A 17,971-nucleotide genomic window follows, 5' to 3' on the forward strand; every position below is an offset into this window, starting at 1 on the left:
GAGTTCAGAGAAAGCGGTGACTCTCCCAAAGTCACGCAGCAGGTGGGTGGAGGAATGGGACTCAAATCTGGGTTTATTAAGTCTTAGCCCAAGACTCTTTCCTGGTGCTGCCTATGCCCAAAGCCCACCTGGAGAGGTTATGGGGAGGGGGATGGAGCTGAGTGGATGAAAGAGAAGCAACCCACCTCAGTGCCTGCAAGTATGGAGGTGAGGGGGAGGGGTTGGTGCTGCCTGGAATAAGGGAAGAGCAGGTGAGCTCCCTGGCCCCATGGGCCCTCCCAGAGAGGGCTTCCTGGCTAATCCTCCAAAGCCACCGTGACTGCAGCTTTGGAAGGTGATTGTCATGAAACAGAAACAAGATAGGGGATGTCTGGGGGCCTGAGGGGCTATTTCTGAGCCCTGCGAGCCTCAGCCTCAGAAGTACAAAAAGTCTTTATTTCACAGAAATAAGGGCCATTTCCACAGTGAGGGGAGGAAATGTGAGGCAGGGTGGGAGGGGCTGAGCTGACTGGCTCCCTCGGAAGGGCCCCCAGAATTGAGTTGAGTGGGAGCCCCCCTGGAGATCCCAGAGCCACAGCCAAGCCCCAGCCTAGACACAGTCTGAATTCCGACACTGGCTGGGACAATTGGCGGGAGGGTAGGGAGGTGCGGAGTTGCAGGAGTTGGCCTGTTACTGTAGATTCCCGCTCAGAGGAGTGGCGTTGATTACAGGTGCCCAGGATCAGCGTTGGGGGCCAATCACATGCGGGAGTCACATAGGGGTGCTCCGAACCTTGCCCTCCTCCTCGAGGACATTCTCATAGGCATTCTCATGCTCACTGGACCTGAAAGAGAATGACAGGGGTCATTACACTTTCTATCCCATCCCCTTCTCCCTGCCCCATCCTGCACGTGTGAGCACAGTATCTTTCAGAATAAACATTTCAGTCCCAGAAGGGGGGTTCCCCTGACCACATCTGGTCTTGTGCACCTGAGACTGGAGGTCTCTCAGCACCACCTCCCTGAACCCCACCTTCCTCGTCCACTGAGCCCCTTCATACAAGCACTGCTGAGCCTCCCACACTGAGGCCATCTCCCCACTGAGCTCTCTCCACACACTGAGCCCTCCCACTCACCCTTCAGAGCCCCTTTTCCCCACTGCACTCCTCCCTGAGTCCCAGTCCACACACTGAGCCCCTGTCCCCACCAAGTCCCCACCCTCTTCCTGGGCCCTTTCTCTAAACCAGGGGTCCCCAAACTTTTTACACAGGGGGCCAGTTCACTGTCCCTCAGACTGTTGGAGGGCCAGACTATAAAAAAAAACTATGAACAAATCCCTATGCACACTGCACATACCTTGTTTTAAAGTAAAAAAAAACAAAACGGGAACAAATACAATATTTAAAATAAAGAACAAGTAAATTTAAATCAACAAACTGACCAGTATTTCAATGGGAACTATGCTCCTCTCACTGACCACCAATGAAAGAGGTGCCTCTTCTTCAGGGGGCCGCATGCGGCCCGCGGGGCCGTAGTTTGGGGACCCCTGCTCTAAACCAAGGCATGTTCCCATGGAGCCCTGCAGTCCTCATAAAGCCCCCATCGCTCACCACATGAGTCCCCATTCTTCACCTCCCTCTCCCCCATCAGAAGCCCCTGGTCCTGAGGCCCCATGGGCCCCTGGAGCATCTCACCTGAAGCTGGCCGCCACTGAGGAGTACTTTCCTTCCGTTCCTACCAGGATCCCATCTGCCTTGTTTCCAATGGTCACGGCCATGTTTGCAGGCTCCCTAGGGACAGGATTCGTTAGTAGGGCTCTCTGGATCCCCTCTGCTTTTGTTCCCCCTCCTCCACGTGTCCAATAAGGTCCTATCTGGGCTCTGGTTCTCACAAGTCCAAGGGCAGAGGCTGCTGCCTCTTACCAGAAGTCCCTCATTCCTGTAGGGCCCCTGTCAGCCCCTGAATTTGGCCCCTCTCCACGGACCCTCACGCCTTTCTCCCTGCTCCACGGTGGGGCCTCAGGTCCCACTGCAAAATTAGCCAAAGATCTACCCGAAGCTACTGCCCAGCTTCCCTCTGCTGTTCTTCTGGCCTCAGCTCAGGCCCCAGAGTGGATGCAGTAGGACTCGGGGTCTTCCCCAGATTTCCACAGGGCTTTCCCTGGGCAGTGGGAGCAAGTGGCCACCATCCACTGAAGACAGAGCTGGGCTCAGAGGAGAAAGGAAGTGCTTCCAGAGAAAAGCTCCTGGACTCTTATTTAAGTTTAAACCTTTAAACTAACTAAGTGTGGCCTCTGCCCCCATTTCCCCAGAAACGGCTTTCACAAGGGTCACAGGGAGCCTTACCACGGCTCCTCTAGCCCTGGACATCCCACAGGCTCCTGAGACTTACTAGGTCCCAAAATAAACTCTGCAGTTGTCCCCGATCTGCTTTCATGTTCTGTGTCTCAGGAAGTGGTTCCCAGAAGTCTGGGTGTTTCCCTGTCTTTCCTGCCTCTTGCCTGCTGCTGTCCCTCTCCCACAATTCCCAGGGGCTGGACTCCAAGCAGCTCAGACCTGTCCCTTCTGCATCCCGTTGTCACCTCCACCATCCAGACTCTCTCCTGACCTCTTGCTCAGCCTCTGCCTCACTCTCCTCGTCTGCAGCATGGCCCCTTCCCCACATGCCCACCTCGGGCAGCCAGAGTGGTTCTGGTCAGGCACACCTCATCCAACCTGCTTACAAACTTTCACTAGATTTCTGCCCGGAGAGGAGGAAAGCCCACGGTTCGGTCTGGGGCATTGGTGTACCAGGGTCTCTTTTGCCAGGGCCCTGTCTTCCTCACCAGCTCTTCTTGGGCCTCTCCATCCCTCTCACCAACCATCAGATGCTCCTGGGCGCACGCAGGGTTACTGCACGCATGGCAGGAAGGCACCAAGCCACCTGTGTGAGAGCTGAGGCCAGTTGCGGCCCTGCCCGAGGGTTGGTAAGTGAAGAATGGGTCAGCCTACTCCCCTCTACCTCGGGGCCCTGCCCCTAACTCAGGACCCCAGGGGCACTCTTCCCCTCCTATGCAACACTGCAGTCCCCGTCCTATGCCACACTGCAGTCCCCTCCTATGCCACACTGCAGTCCCCTCCTATGCCACACTGCAGTCCTCTCCTATGCCACACTGCAGTCCTATGCCACACTGCAGTCCTATGCCACACTGCAGTCCCCTCCTATGCCACACTGCAGTCCCCTCCTATGCCACACTGCAGTCCTATGCCACACTGCAGTCCCCTCCTATGCCACACTGCAGTCCCCATCCTATGCCACACTGCAGTCCCCTCCTATGCCACACTGCAGTCCCCTCCTGTGCCACACTGCAGTCCCCGTCCTATGCCACGCTGCAGTCCCCTCCTGTGCCACACTGCAGACCCCTCCTATGCCACACTGCAGTCCCCTCCTATGCCACACTGCAGTCCTATGCCACACTGCAGTCCCCGTCCTATGCCACACTGCAATCCCCGTCCTATGCCACACCGCAGTCCCCATCCTATGCCACACCGCAGTCCCTGTCCTATGCCACACTGCAGTCCCCTCCTATGCCACACTGCAGTCCTCTCCTATGCCACACTGCAGTCCTATGCCACACTGCAGTCCCCTCCTATGCCACACTGCAGTCCCCTCCTATGCCACACTGCAGTCCTATGCCACACTGCAGTCCCCTCCTATGCCACACTGCAGTCCCCGTCCTATGCCACACTGCAGTCCCCTCCTATGCCACACTGCAGTCCCCTCCTATGCCACACTGCAGTCCCCGTCCTATGCCACACTGCAGGCCCCTCCTGTGCCACACTGCAGGCCCCTCCTATGCCACACTGCAGTCCTCTCCTATGCCACACTGCAGTCCTATGCCACACTGCAGTCCCCGTCCTATGCCACGCTGCAATCCCTGTCCTATGCCACACCGCAGTCCCCATCCTATGCCACACCGCAGTCCCTGTCCTATGCCACACTGCAGTCCCCTCCTATGCCACACTGCAGTCCTCTCCTATGCCACACTGCAGTCCTATGCCACACTGCAGTCCCCGTCCTATGCCACGCTGCAATCCCTGTCCTATGCCACACCGCAGTCCCCGTCCTATGCCACACTGCAGTCCCTGTCCTATGCCACACTGCAGTCCCCTCCTATGCCACACTGCAGTCCCCTCCTATGCCACATGCAGTCCCCGTCCTATGCCACACTGCAGTCCCCTCCTATGCCACTCTGCAGTCCCCGTCCTATGCCACACTGCAGTCCCCTCCTATGCCACACTGCAGTCCCCTCCTATGCCACATGCAGTCCCCTCCTATGCCACACTGTCCTGAGACTGCCTCCTCCTCACTCTTCAGGCTTTGGGATAAGGTGCAGGGCCACCCTCTCTGGCCACCCTCCCTCCGCAGACAGGTCAGGCCGACGCTGCACCCTGCACTCCCTCAGCATCAGCACTTGTCCCAAGCCGGCTGCTTTCATATCTGCCTTCACTGCCAGTCTGGGAGCTGTGAGTGCAGGGGCTGTCTGATCTACTGCCCCTCTGTAGCCCCGCGTGTGGCACAGCAGCTGACCCCAAAGAGGATAGAACCTTTCTTTCCAGTGATTTTCACAGCCCCATCACAGGCCGGGCCGCTGTCCCAACTATACAGACAGAAATATTGAGACTCCAAAAGAAGGCATTTCCGCGCAGCAGAGTGAGGAGCACCGGAGCTGTGCGGTCATCACAGGCCAGTCTGAGAGCCAGTAAGCTGGCACTCTAGTCCCCCAAGACGCCAGGACTCAGTGTCCCTTCCATACAGTGAACGGACTGGACTCAGGGTTTCTCAGGTCCTTCTCAGTGCTGCTGGAGCAGCAGCCATGGTCCTGGGGCCACCCTGCCTGGGATGGCCCAGTCCCCGAGGTCCCCAGGAAGCACTCACGGCTCTTCTTTGCACCAGAAGTGGTTGACAGCAAAGGCAATCGCAACGAGGACCAGGAACACGGCCACAGCGATGAGGCCCTGCATCCAGGGCTGCAGCTTCCCTGGGCCTGGGAAGAGGGGAGGGAGGGGGTGCTACAGTAGTCTGGGCCTCAGAGGGCCTGCAAGTGCCCAGCAAGGGAGGGAGGGCCTCCCACCTCAAGGGCTGGGGCCTGTGCTAGAGGCCATCAGCCAGCTACCAGGACCAGAGGAGCCATGCTGGGGTGGCAAGGGTGAGAAGGAGGACCCATCTCACCCTCCACTGAGCTTAAGAAAAGGATAGATGTTTGGAGGAAGGAATGAGGAGCTGAGGAGGAAACAGGCCTCAGAAAACTGAGTCTGAGATCCATAGAGCCCTCCCCTCCCCTCCCCCAATCATGAGTCACATACAGGGCCACCAGAGACCAGAGAGCAGACCCCTGGCCAGCTAGCCTAAGCCCCGCCGGCCAGGGGCGGCTCCCTTCCTCCCCGGCTCCCAGCAAGCCGGGGCAGCCCAGAGCCAATGGGACTGTGCTGGCATCTGGAAGATCCTGTTCTGTAACAAGAGGGTTCTCTGGTGCTGGGTAGGGCATGGGAATGCGAGACAGGCCTGACTGCTCAGCTGTGGGTGCCAAGGTGCCCAGATAGAAAGGTGGGACAGGATGTCTTTGGAAGGCAAGACAGAGAGGCTCCCCTCTGGGTCATGGGGGCCAGGAAGGAAGCTTCAACACCCAGCCCCTTCCAGCTTCTCCAGCTAGGTTCCTAGGAGGCTAAGCCAGGTCAAGCCCCCATCCATTCACTGTTTCTGCCTTTTAACCCTTAGGGTTAAATGCAGTCCCCATCCTTGACACCACTCTAATTTTCAGGTTTCCCAGAAGTCTCTGCTCTCAGCCACTGGCAGCCCCAAAAGGCTCTTATCTCCCTGGGCATCACTGTGCTCCATGAGCCTGAGCCCCACAGAGGACATGCACACAGCAGCCATAGAGGCATCAGGAGGGGACAGAAGCTAGCGGGAGGATGCAGAGGGGTCCTGCCTGCAAGCCAAAACACCTGCATCCTAGTGCCACACTGTGTTTTCAGGGGAAAACACCAGGCATCAAAAACCTCATTCTTCTTCACTCTCACTCAAGAGCTCTCTTGCTGTAGTGAAAGCCTTGCCTCTCCTCTCCTCTGAGCTCGCTCTGAGCCTGGCCGGTATTGGGAAGAGGTCTCGGAACTCTCTGGTCTCTGGCTAGGTCAGATCTTGCTTCTCTCCTTTGGTGACAGAAGATTCACAGTGTGGTTACCCTAGTTTCATACTTGCCGAAAAGCTATGTTTTGGACTCATTGTTTTCCCAAGAAACAATGGTTTTAGACCCACTGTTTCTTCAGGTTAGTTGTTGCTCAAGGATTGGGAGTTGGACTCACACCCTGGGAGGCCTCTCCTGCTTCCTCCAAACTCTGCAGCCAACTCCCTCCAGATGCACCAGGGACTGCAGTCCCTGCTCCTCCTCCATGGGGTTCTGGGTTGAGACACAGAATAAGGGGGAAAGCTTGGGGTAATAGAGAGATGGTCTGAGCCCTGTCCCTACTGCTCTGCTGTGTGACCCACACAAGTTATTCAACCCCTCTGATCTTCAGTTTGCAAGAAGGCTTCCAAGAGACAGAGTTGAAGCAGATTGCATGAGAGCTCAGGACACTTGCAAAGGAGTGGTGTTCTGGAAGCATCCTTGTCAGTCCCCTTTGGACCCAAATCCCACCTGCAGAGTCCCCGGACTGTGGCCGCAGAGGTGGCCTGGCAGTGCAGGGCAGGCACCTGATCTCAGGGTGTGGTGCTCTCCACCTGCCCTTGCCCGGGGCCAAGCCCTGTCACACCTCTGAGGTGGTGGCAGCCACCCTGGGAGGTAGGCAGGGCAGTTTATTGTCTTCATCTTACGGATGAGGAAACTAAGTATCTGAGAAGGGCAGTGATTCACTCAAGGCTACACAGCAAGACACAGGCAGAGCTGGACAAAGAGTTCAGGTACATAGTGGGGGCCACACTGGTAGGGGCGCTGTCCCCTACCAAAGCCCAAGAAAGTGAAACAAGGGCTTAGGGCAAAGCCCTGGGCACACCAGTGATGGCTCTGCTCCTCCCCTGGAACAAGTGGCTCAGGCCTCACCCTCACCCTCATTATGGCCCCTGACCGCCTTTCTCGGACCCAGCTATCTCTAAGGAAACTCCTGCTCCGAGAGCTTGGGTCTCAACTCATCTCTCCAACCCTAGACCCAACATTTCCCCTGTTGCCTGCATTTCTCACTCCCGGAAAACAAGTCACAGGCAGAAGCCTGGTTTCAAGGTCTCTGCCTTTGGAGTTTCCTCCATGAGCCAAGCCCCCGCTCATCCCTTCATACTACAGGTGTCAAGGGTGGTGACAGAGGCCAGAGACACCCCCCTCCACACCTGCGTTGCCAGCACCCAGCCCAGCCCTCTGCACCACAGCCACCTTGCAGACCCAGCCCTGTGCTAACCTTGACAGCTGGCGGGCGGCACTGCCGCAAGCAGGCCCAGCATGACCAGGCTGAGGGCTGACATGGCTGCAGGCAGCTCCTGGGCCTTCCCTCCGGCTGCTGGCGCCTGGGATCCCGGAGCAGTAGCGGGGCTGCAGGTGTGTGCTGAGACCAGAGCGAGCTCGGTCTGGCCCTGGAGGAGACGAGCTGGTAAGGAAGAGGGCCAAGGAGGAAGGAGGAGAGAAGGTGGAGAGAAACTACCCTCCCTCCCATGGTAATGAGCTGCCAGGCCTGGCCTCCCTGGCCCGTGCCCAGCCCACTGGAGCTGGCATTTGAGGTCACCTTTCAGAGGCTGACTAAGGAAGTGGGTCTGCGGGCCAGGATGACGTGGAGAGTGGGAGAGTGGAGGCCTCAGCTCCAAGCCCCAGGCCTTCCCAGAGTTTTTACATCAGCTTCCCCTTCTTGGAGGTGGGGGAGTTGGGCTCTGGGAAAAGCAGTGACACATTGTTGCTCCTGCCTTGAATGAGCCCAGCGGGTAGGGCCTCTTGGAAGGCAGACAGTAGTATTAAGAAATTTGCTGACTGGTTTAGGGAGAGTGGGGAAACCCCAGAGACCAGGAAAAGGTCAAAGCTGCCCACTCCCCCTCCCATAGAGCCCGGCCTATTTCCTGCTCTCACCTCACCTGTCCTTACTCAGCCAAGACCCAGTCCTGGGACACAGTCCTGGCTTCTGTCCCTCTAACCCCGACTCAGCTCAGTAGCTCTCTAAATCCACACTCTCCCATGGGGGTCATGATAGAGAGCCTAAGGTCCCCGGTCCCCAGCCTCCCCTCCCAGCCCAGCTGACTGGCTCACCTCAGCTCTTTTTCTTGGCCCCAGATGTGGTTCCTGGAATCTGGGTGGGGCTACCCTGGGACAAGATGTGGGCTTGGTCAGAAGTCTCTGCACATACCTCTGACCCACCTCCACCCCTCACAGGGAAACAGCGGAACACAACCCTGCTGTGGGGGGCAAAGGAAAGACACCCTCAGGTGGCAAGCTCTAATCTGGGGCCCTGAACTCCTGGGCTTTCAACCCCTAGGATCACATGGAGTCTATCAGGCCTTCCAACTCAGGAACTGAGAATAACTCAAGTACCTGTCGAGGCCTGGGGCCAAGGGTTCAGCTGGGTCTTCCTGTCCCACTCCCCAGGAGTGCTGGAAGCCAGATGCTGAGAGTCCAGCTCTATAGGCAACAAGAAAGAAGAACCAGCAAACTGGGGCAAAGCTTCAGAGGTGGAGAGTTCCCAGAGGCCATGGCATGAGCCAGAAGCCTCTCTGCAGCTTCCCTGGCCAGAAGTCACCAAACTGCAGCTCACAGGACCTCATTGGCAGCTCTTTCTACAGCAGGACAGGTCTTCTAGGGGCAACACTCAAACATCACGCCTTGTCCCTGCTTCCCACATGTGTGTGAGTATGTGTGCACACATGGCAGTGCACTGGGCCCATTTTTATCCAAAGATGGATGGCTCAAGGTGATCCAGGGAAACTTGGTTTGGAGTCCGGTGGCACCTCCCACACATGTAGGTCCTGGTCTGCCCCCCTACCCCAACTTGGTGTTCTCAGAATCTTCTGGCACAAAGTTTGTCTAGAGTAAGCACCATGAGTGTTAATGAACAGCCACAGAATCACTGACTGGAATGCAAGGAATGGGGGTGAATTTAACAAACATCCACAATGCCTTCCTCGAGGGTTTTAAGCCAGGGAGTCACATGGTCAGGTTTGCATTTGAGAAAACACCTCTGGACATAGAGAATGCAAGGGAAATGCAAAGACTAGAGAAAGGGAGACCATGGGGAAGCTGCTACAACAGCACACAGCCAGGGCTGTGGCCTGCTCCAAGAGAGCAGCAATAGATAGATCTGAGCCCTTTTTAGGAGGTACAATAGACAGGACTGACTGCTCGAACACTGTGGCTAGCTGGGAGTGGGTGGCGAGAAACAGGGCGGAGCCGAGGGTGACTCCTGGTTTCTGGCTTGGGCAGCTGGTGAATGGTGACGCCTAGGGCAAGGCAGAGCAAGTTTCAGGATGCGGGAGGAACGATGAGCTACAGGCTTAGAAGTACTGTGTTTGGGGTGCCTAAAGCTCTCCAGAGAGAAATATCCAGAAGACATCGGGATCCCTGCAGTAGAGCTAGATCTAGGAGACTTCTGTGGCAGCATTGGTAACTGAGGCATGAGAGTGCATGGTCTCCCAGGGTGTGTGTGTGTGTGTGTGTGTGTGTGTGTGTGTGTGTGTGTGTGTGTGTGTCAAGAGGAGAACAAGGGAAAAGAGGGACGCAGTGAGGAGCCAGGACACAGTCCCAACACATAAGGGTATTTCATCAAAGAGAAGTCAGTTATGGAGCAAGAAGGAGTATCCCAGAAACCCAGAAAGGAGAGATCCAGGAAGACACGGGGCAGGGAAATCTCTGCTGTGAGCCCCTGCAGCGGGTGACTCAGAAGAGCAGTCCGGCCTCTCCCATCAGTCCCCAAGTCCCAGGTCTGCCCTCCCTCCCCTGAGCATCAACCCCACTTCCCTAAAAATCCTAGGGAAGGACAAGGATTCCCTGGGGCTTGTTTTGGGGGGAGTGGGGGAGGGGGATAAGCAGGAAGGACATCAGATGACCAGCAGGAGAAAAACATACCTCCCAGGTCAAAGTCCCAAGCTTTAGAGCAAAACAAGTTGTTCCGGAAAGGGGGTGGGGTGGGTGGACACTGGCTTTGAGCTGGTCCTTGCTCTCTGGATGTCCTTATCCAGCTGAAGGGGGTCATCTCTCCAGCTGCATGGACACACCCCTGGGTCCCCATGGCAACAAGGTGGGCCCCCCTGCTGGTCTGGCTTGGACCCAAGATCTGGATGCAGACCTCAGCAGCCCCATGGGGCTGTACCCTGTGTCCTCATCTCTGAGCTGCTGTTCCATCAATGCTCAGTTCCTTCCTCCTGTTCCCAGCCCAGCTCTGCCATCCCGAATCATCAGGCTGCCTTAAAGAAACCCTCTGTCTAGCTAAACCTTGTTTGCTTACACTTCCGAAAAGCCTAAGTGGGCCTCTGTTCCTGGAGTCACCTTTCTCCCTGCCTCATCCTGCCTGCCATCCCAGTGATTACCAGCAGATGGCAGAGTTCAGCTCCAATCCCAGGCTGGTGGCAGAGGGCAGAGGACCAATTCACAGGTGAAGATTCTGCAACTTCCCCTCCCTCCAGCCCCTCACTTCCACCTCCATCATGGGATGGTTTGGAGGAAGGGAGAATGCACACTAACATGCATACAGTCAGCGATGCTTAGAACAGTGCACGCGGTTTGCTCAAGGCCGTGTGCTGCAGGAAATCACAGAGGACTGAATTGTTCAAGAAGGCATCGTGGAGGAGGTCGTCCTAGGAAAAACATTAGCTGAATAATTGGACTGGACAGCTCCAAGGAGGCATCCAGACAGGGGGCTCAGACAGAGGGAAAGCAAGGAGACACAGTCAAGAAAAGTGTTTACAACACAAAAATAAAAGCTTTTTTCACTCATTCTTACAGTATTTCATCTCATTGATTTTTTTGCTGCAAGCCTAAGCACACCTGGAGACTTTGTTTTATTTATTCAAACAGATCCTGCTTAAGCCCTCATAAGATAATATGCAAACTCCTTCGCATGGGCTTGAAGACCCCACAACCTGCCCTTACCCTGCTCTCCAGCCTCATCTGGGCCCAGGGCCTCCTGTCAGTCCTAACAGGAACCCAGCTCTTTCCTGAACTGGGACTTCTCCACACTTGCTCTTCCCTCTTCTTGCACCAGTCTTCCCATCCCATTTGCCTGGCAAATGCTAACAGACCCTCCAGTTATTGCCTTAAATGTTACTTTCTCCAAGGGGCTTTCTTTGACCTTTCTTCTCCCCCATTTGAAGTCACTCCTACTGTGAGTCTTCCTTCCTCATCTCTGTATGGCCATTATCACAAATTGCAATTACCTATTGATCTCTGTGTTTACTCACTTAATGTCTGTCTCCCCAAAGGGAAGGCATCATATCCTGTCACCCCAGCACCAGGTACTGAGCACCACCTAAACACACACCTAGAAAATATTTTACGAAAGTAAAGTCTCAGTATATCCAATGCCTACCTCTGGCCTGACACATAGTGGAAACTCAGAGAGTGATTGTTGAGTGAATACAGCATTTTAGCTTTAGTTGCGTCCTTCTTTTTTTATATCCTCTAGCTGTGAGGATAGAGCCTAGGTCTGGTTCATCTCTGTACATCATCAGAGAAGTTTGAGCTGTCCAACCCTAAAATGAAAGTCAGCTCCCCACTCCTCGAGGTATGCAAGCAGAAGCCAAGAGCCAGGTCACCCAGCAGGGGCATCTGGCCCTTCCAGCTCTGGAAGCCTGTGATTCTGCGACTCCGTTAACAGATTATGATAGTTTGTTGCACTGTAGTCAGGTTCTGAAGAAGTAGGCTGGTGAGGACCGGGACTCCGCTGGGACTCAGCATTTCACTTACCTGGCTGCCCTTTACTCAGCAATCCGTTCATGAGGGCCCATGGGCAGAACCCAGAAAGAAGTTCACGAATTTTCACATCCGTTATTCACTAACCTCTAACTGAAAGTTACCATTTTCTTCCATTAGGAAAGGAGGCAACAAGCCACAGTACCTCTGTGATATTTCATATCACCATACATTTGTGGCAGAAATTTGGAGATGCTATTTATGCTCTTTGCTATGGATGTGTAACAATCATCCATCCTTCCACTAAATCTTGTTTTGTTTTGTTTTTAAATATTTATTTATTTATTTTTTCACAGACAGAGCGAGAGTCAGAGACAGGGATAGATAGGGACAGACAGACAGAAACAGAGAGAGATGAGAAGCATCAATCGTCAGTTTTTCTTTGCGACACCTTAGTTGTTCATTGATTGCTTTCTCATATGTACCTTGACTGCAGGCCTTCAGCAGACCGAGGAACCCCTTGCTCAAGCCAGCGACCTTGGGTCCAAGCTGGTGAGCTTTGCTCAAACTAGATGAGCCTGCACTCAAGCTGGCGACTTCCGGGTCTCGAACCTGGTTCTTCCGCATCCCAGTCCGACGCTCTATCTCCGACGCTCTATCCACTGCGCCACCGCCTGGTCAGGCATAAATCTTGTTATTTAATACAGTAGAAAGATACATGGCCCTGGCCGGTTGGCTCAGCGGTAGAGCATCGGCCTGGCGTGCAGGAGTCTCGGGTTCGATTCCCAGCCAGGGCACACAGGAAAAGCGCCCATCTGCTTCTCCACCCCTCCCCCTCTCCTTCCTCTCTGTCTCTCTCTTCCCCTCCCGCAGCCGAGGCTCCATTGGAGCAAAGATGACCTGGGCGCTGGGGATGGCTCTGTGGCCTCTGCCTCAGGTGCTAGAATGGCTCTGGATGCAACAGAGTGACCCCCCAGAGGGGCAGAACATCGCCCCCTGGTGGGCATACCGGGTGGATCCCGGTCGGGCGCATGCAGGAGTCTGTCTGACTGCCTCCCCGTTTCCAGCTTCGGAAAAATGGAAAAAAAAAAAAAAAAGAAAGATACACATAACTTACTATACTATTATGTTTTTATTTTCAGTATGTTGATAACTATATTTCAATATAATTGATTTTCTTTGCAATGCTGCACATTTTACTGTATGGATTTAAAAACATAGTCTGTGGAGGGGTCCATAGGTTTCCCTAGACTGATCAAGGCACAGAAAGAGTTAAGAAGTCCCAACTCACCTAAGGACCTCGGTCAGGTTGGCTCAAAGCAATGCCACATGATCTCAAGGTCAAGCCTGAAGAAAGATTGGCAACTCTCTAGACAGAAGTTTTCTGGGACTGAGAGCTGGAAGCTGTGGTCAGATTGAATGGGTGTTCACTCCCATAGAGAGCCCTGTGCCTAGGAGCTGGAACGGGCAAAAAGCACCCCTCAGAACCAGCCAAGCCAAAGAATGTACTGGCTGCAACTCCTTAGTCCTAGGCGACTCCACTGGGCCAGCAGAATTTATGGCCAGGACCTCTGGTGAGGCAAGATCAATCACCTCCTTCTGTTGTCCAATCACTCAGCCAAGAAACTCAAGGGCTGACCCCATGCCAGGACCCCCGCCTGCTATCAGAGGTCCAAAAGCCAAATCTTTACCAAGTGGTTCCAGCACTGCCTGCTATCCTGCCCCAGGCAACAGGCAGGCAGTGGAACCAAGCTGGGGTATTGTGTTCTAGAATCACAGTCTTTCCTGGCCTAACGGCTCACCCTGAGCAGCATGATCTTGCTCCTCATTTTTCAGCTGGGGCAACTATGACACAGAAAGACAGTCACTAACTGAAGGTCATATGGGAAGTTAGTAGTAGAGATAGGGCTAAACCCCAGGCATTCCTATGTCTAGCCTAGGACTCAGTCCCTCTGTCAAGCACCCCTTGTTGGTCAGTTTCTCAAATAGCATTCTGGCTTGCTTTTATTCATTCACTCAGCACATATTCAGTGTCCGCCATGAGACTGGAAATACAATGGCAAACAAGATAGAGCTCATATTGTACAATTATCTAATTACAGTTGCACCAAATGTTTCGAAGGAGATTAAAAAAAAAAAAGACGCTAAAAGTATGCAAATGAAGATGCCATCTTGTCTAGGGAATCAGAAAGAGATAGTAGCAAGTCTAAAGTTTATTCCTTCATTTAACAAATATATATAGGGAATGCCTCCCGCGGACCAGGCACTGTTCAAGATGCCAGGAATCCACCAACAAACAAAACAAAATCCTGCCCTCACAGAGCTTATATTTCAGCCGGGTCAACCAGGAAACAAACCAACAAATAGAGCAATAGGGGAACGAGACAGGATCGGAATGGGGTGCTGGTGGGGCAGGAGGCACTATTTTACATAGATTCATCAGTGAAGGCTTCTCTAAGAGGCAACATCTGAGCAGAGAGCTGTGAGAAAGCATGATTCTCAGCTGCCAGAGAGGAGAGGATCGCAGACAAGGTAGATGCAAAGGCCCTGAGGAAGGGGCCTGAAGCCCGTGCCAGTGAGGCTGAGGGAAGAAGGCAGGAGAGGAGATATATTTTGAAGGTAAAGCCAACATAATCTGGAATGTGAGAGGAAGAGAGGAGCCTAGGGTGGCTTCACAGTTTTAAGTCCACTCAGCTGGAATCGACTGAGACAGGGAAGGTTCAGGAAACAGAGGACATTTTTGTTCAAGAGGGATAGAAGTCACACATTTGGATTGGGGATGGGTAAGTGAGTCTGGAATTAAGAGGCGAGGTCTCGGCTGGAGAGGCATGTTTGGGAGTGGGGCCGTGGAGGAGGAGCCCCTCCGGGACACGGAGGGCTCTGAAGCTCTGGGCTTGGGGAAGGGCGTGAAGAGCAGTCCCAGGAAGGAGTGCAGGCAGGGGGGCTGGCCTGGCTGGAGAGCAGAGGGTGGACGGAGGGAGGTCTTGAGGGCCTCGCAGGACCTGTGAGGGGGTTTGGTCTTTACCATACAGATAATGTGGAGCCATCACAGGGTTTTAGGCAAGGATGTGACATGGGCAGTCTTGTGTTTCAGTAAGAGCGCCCCAGTCACAGCACGGAGAGTGGACTAGACAAGGCAGTGAGACTGAGGGGGCTATTTTTTTTTGGTTGGGGGGTGTTGGGGAGAGGGTCCAGCAGAAAGAGGGGGTCACTGAGACTAGAACAGTGCATGGAGAGAGGGGAGAGGATCAAAGAGCAATGTAAGGGTACAGCTAGCAGGCTAAGGTTGTGGGGAGCCAGGGACTCAACAGAGTCAAGTCGAGGTCGTACCTAGTCCCCCGTCTTGGACAATGCCTGGAGGTTGGTGCTATTTTTTAAATGGGAGAATACTAGAAGAGCAGCAGGTTGGGATAGGGGAGGAGGGGAAGCATGTATTCATTCACTTAACAAAACTTTCTGAAGTGCCTTCTCCAGGTCCAGCACCATCTGAAGCTCTGTGGCTCCACAGCCCTGCCGTGGGGAACTCACAAGTTAGTGGATGAGACAAACAGTGAGCAGTGAGCCCCATGACGGGTTCTCGTGCAGACAGGCTGAGTTTCCAGGCACCACACGGTGTGTCCATCCAGTGTTCCTGGAAGCCATCCGAGCTGGAAGTCGAGGCTTAGAATTAAGCAATTCACAGATGGTAACTAAAGACAGGGATGATATGGCCTGGGACAGGGAAGGATGAGAAGTCGGGCCAGGACCCAGCCCTAAGAGATGCTTACTTAAAGGGACTGGGTAGTAGATCTCCATCTGAACTGGGGTGGGGGGGATAAGAAAGCGACACATACCGCCTTTATACCACTTCTGATCAAACCACAAGTAGCAGGCATGCCTCACATTTCAGGGCCTTTGGAGTCATGTAACGGATTTTGTTATCCTCACCAAAACTGGTTTTCTTCCTTTTTTACTAACTTTGCCATTCGTCTCTTAAATATTTGGAGAAGCTGATATTCTCAGCCTGAAAAGGAACTTTCTTGGGAAGGTCTCTGTCCCCGGGTATCTGTAGGGCGGTCCCAGATCAGAGAGAGGAATTGTGCTCGGATCCCTCTAAGCACAGAGCTGGGGAAGATGAGGAGTCACGATGAGGCTGGATTTGGTTCAATAAGAGAAAGGCGGGTCTGGAAGAGCTGGATGACCCTGAAAGGTCAGTGATGGCAGAATGACCCTGAAAGGCAGGGAGCGCCCCACTACTAGGAGCTGGGAGCAGGCAGGGGCAGAGTAGAGTCCAGCAAGGGCAGGGAAGGTGTGCACAGTCTCAAGGTTAGAGTCCTTGGGGCCCAGGAGGGGCGATGTGGAGTCAAGATCCCTCACCCACTACTAGCTGTGTGACCTGAGCAAGTCTCTTCTCTTCTCTGAGCCTGTTTCCAGTAACACTGCACTGAACGGGCTGGGGGGTGATGCCTCTGAATGCCTGGCAGCTGGGCATCACGTGTCTGAGCCACACCGCCTGTCCCACACCAGTCCCTTTTCAGAGCCGAAGCCCCAGCAGGGCAGTGGAAGGTATTACAGGCCACGTGTTGGCCAATATGTTCACTGCCTGAAATTCAGTCTAGAAGCAGCCACACCTAAACCATGTCACCATTTCACACTTGAGGCTTTCGAAAGGTCAGACTTTGACCTTCAAAATGAAAGTGACTTTAAAAGGCTGGAGCTGCAAGGAAAAGTTAAACAAAATTCAAATAATTTCACAATTCGAAAAAAACATGCACAGTTGGGATTTTTTTTTTCCTAAATAAACAACAAAAGTGTTTATTGGTAAACTGGGCTGAGCTTGTGATTTTTGTTTGTTTGTTTTCTTCTATTCTTTCTAGAATTTCTATAGCAAGGAACATTTGTTGAAGGAGCAAGAAAAGTGAAAAAAAAAAGTCATAGCTTAAAAATAAACAAAATGAATGTGCATAAAAAGGCACAATCAGGTCACTTTTCCACATATTTATCAGTGCTCTTAAGTAGCTCAAAAGTTAACCAAGAGCCTCTCTTTGCCAAAGAATCTGTCGCTGGCCAGGCAGGGCCCCCAGGGCTCTGGGGCAGAGCCCAGTCTCCCTGTCCCCTGGCCAGTAGAGGCTGCCCCCATCATGCTGTCCCAGAGAGGCCGCCTGGGTGCCAGGGCCCAGCAGCGGGGACTGCCCGCCTGCCCGATCCACGGTGACTGGGAGGTGATGCTGCCACTTCTTGAAGGAGTGTTTCCTATGTGCCAGGCACTGTGCAGGTTGCTTCAGACCCACAGCTCATTCAGCACTCAAGACAACATGAGGTGAGTACTGCATTCCCATTTTATCAACAAGGTTCAGAAAAATTACACTCAGTAAGTGGATCCAGGACTTGAATCTACATCTATTTGATTCTAAAGCTTTTTTATTAAAAAAAAATGCTTTTTATTGATTGATCGATTTTTGACAGAAGCAGAGAAAGAGGGAGAGAGAAAAGCATCAGTTTGTTTTTCCTCTTACTGAAGCATTCATTAGTTGATTCTTATATGTGCCCTGACCAGGGATTGAACCCACAACCTTGGCATATCAGGACAATGCTCTAACCAACTGAGCAACCATCCAGAGTCTCAAACTTTTATGTATTACATTATAGTTTCTCCTCACATTAAAAAAAAATGTATCCGTTATACCCTGGCTGGATAGCTCAATTGGTTAGAGCATCATCCCAATGTGCACAGGTTGTCAGTTTGATCCCAGATCAGGGCACATACAGAAACAGATTGATGTTTCTGTCCCCTACCCTTCCTCTCTCTCTGAAATCAATAAATTAAAAAACATTTTAAATCAGTTACTAAAAGCAATGAGTGTTGTGAAAAAGGTATACAATTGGAAGCCCAAAGAAGAAGTCATTAAACTTCCCTGGGGGAAGACAAGATTAAGGAAGACTTCAGGAAGAGGTGACATTTGAATTGAACTTTGAAAGATGACTGAGAATTTACCAAAATGTAGCGCACAATCTGACAGAGTGGATGCTCAGTAGATATTTTTTTATTAAATCAACTAATAAATATTTCAACTGAATATATAAATAAAAAACATGATGTTGGGGATTCACTTAATCCATTTCAAGAACAAGGAGTATGGAGAGGAATGGAAGTTTAGATGAAAT

The 17,971-nt window shown here is 53.0% G+C and overlaps 1 protein-coding gene across 4 annotated transcripts; it reads right to left on the reverse strand.

The window, feature by feature from the left end:
• Positions 1-413: 413 nt before the first annotated feature.
• On the reverse strand, positions 414-8,259 carry PDZK1IP1 (PDZK1 interacting protein 1). Of its 4 annotated transcripts, none has more exons than XM_066376212.1 (5): positions 8,237-8,259; positions 7,404-7,575; positions 4,897-5,005; positions 1,674-1,769; positions 414-824 (listed from the first exon to the last, which is right to left on the reverse strand). In XM_066376212.1, exons 2-5 carry the CDS (start codon positions 7,465-7,467, stop codon positions 752-754), a joined length of 342 nt encoding a protein of 113 aa, XP_066232309.1. In that variant the 5' UTR covers positions 7,468-7,575; positions 8,237-8,259; the 3' UTR covers positions 414-751. The 4 variants fall into 4 exon arrangements, with proteins under 4 accessions (XP_066232309.1, XP_066232305.1, XP_066232307.1 ...); XM_066376208.1 differs by lacking the exon at positions 8,237-8,259 and adding an exon at positions 8,065-8,222; XM_066376210.1 differs by lacking the exon at positions 8,237-8,259 and adding an exon at positions 8,060-8,219.
• Positions 8,260-17,971: the final 9,712 nt, after the last annotated feature.

This window comes from Saccopteryx leptura, chromosome 3 (genome assembly GCF_036850995.1).
Source record: "Saccopteryx leptura isolate mSacLep1 chromosome 3, mSacLep1_pri_phased_curated, whole genome shotgun sequence".
NCBI lineage: Eukaryota > Metazoa > Chordata > Mammalia > Chiroptera > Emballonuridae > Saccopteryx > Saccopteryx leptura.

Coding starts and splice junctions, on each gene's coding strand:
- PDZK1IP1 (XM_066376212.1), bottom strand. CDS start 7,467: ATGTCAGCCCTCAGCCTGGTCATGCTGGGCCTGCTTGCGGCAGTGCCG. Junction 5,006..7,403: donor GCCGCCCGCCAGCTGTCAAG/GTTAGCACAGGG, acceptor CCCTCTTCCCAG/GCCCAGGGAAGCTGCAGCCC. Junction 825..1,673: donor TCAGTGGCGGCCAGCTTCAG/GTGAGATGCTCC, acceptor ATTCTCTTTCAG/GTCCAGTGAGCATGAGAATG.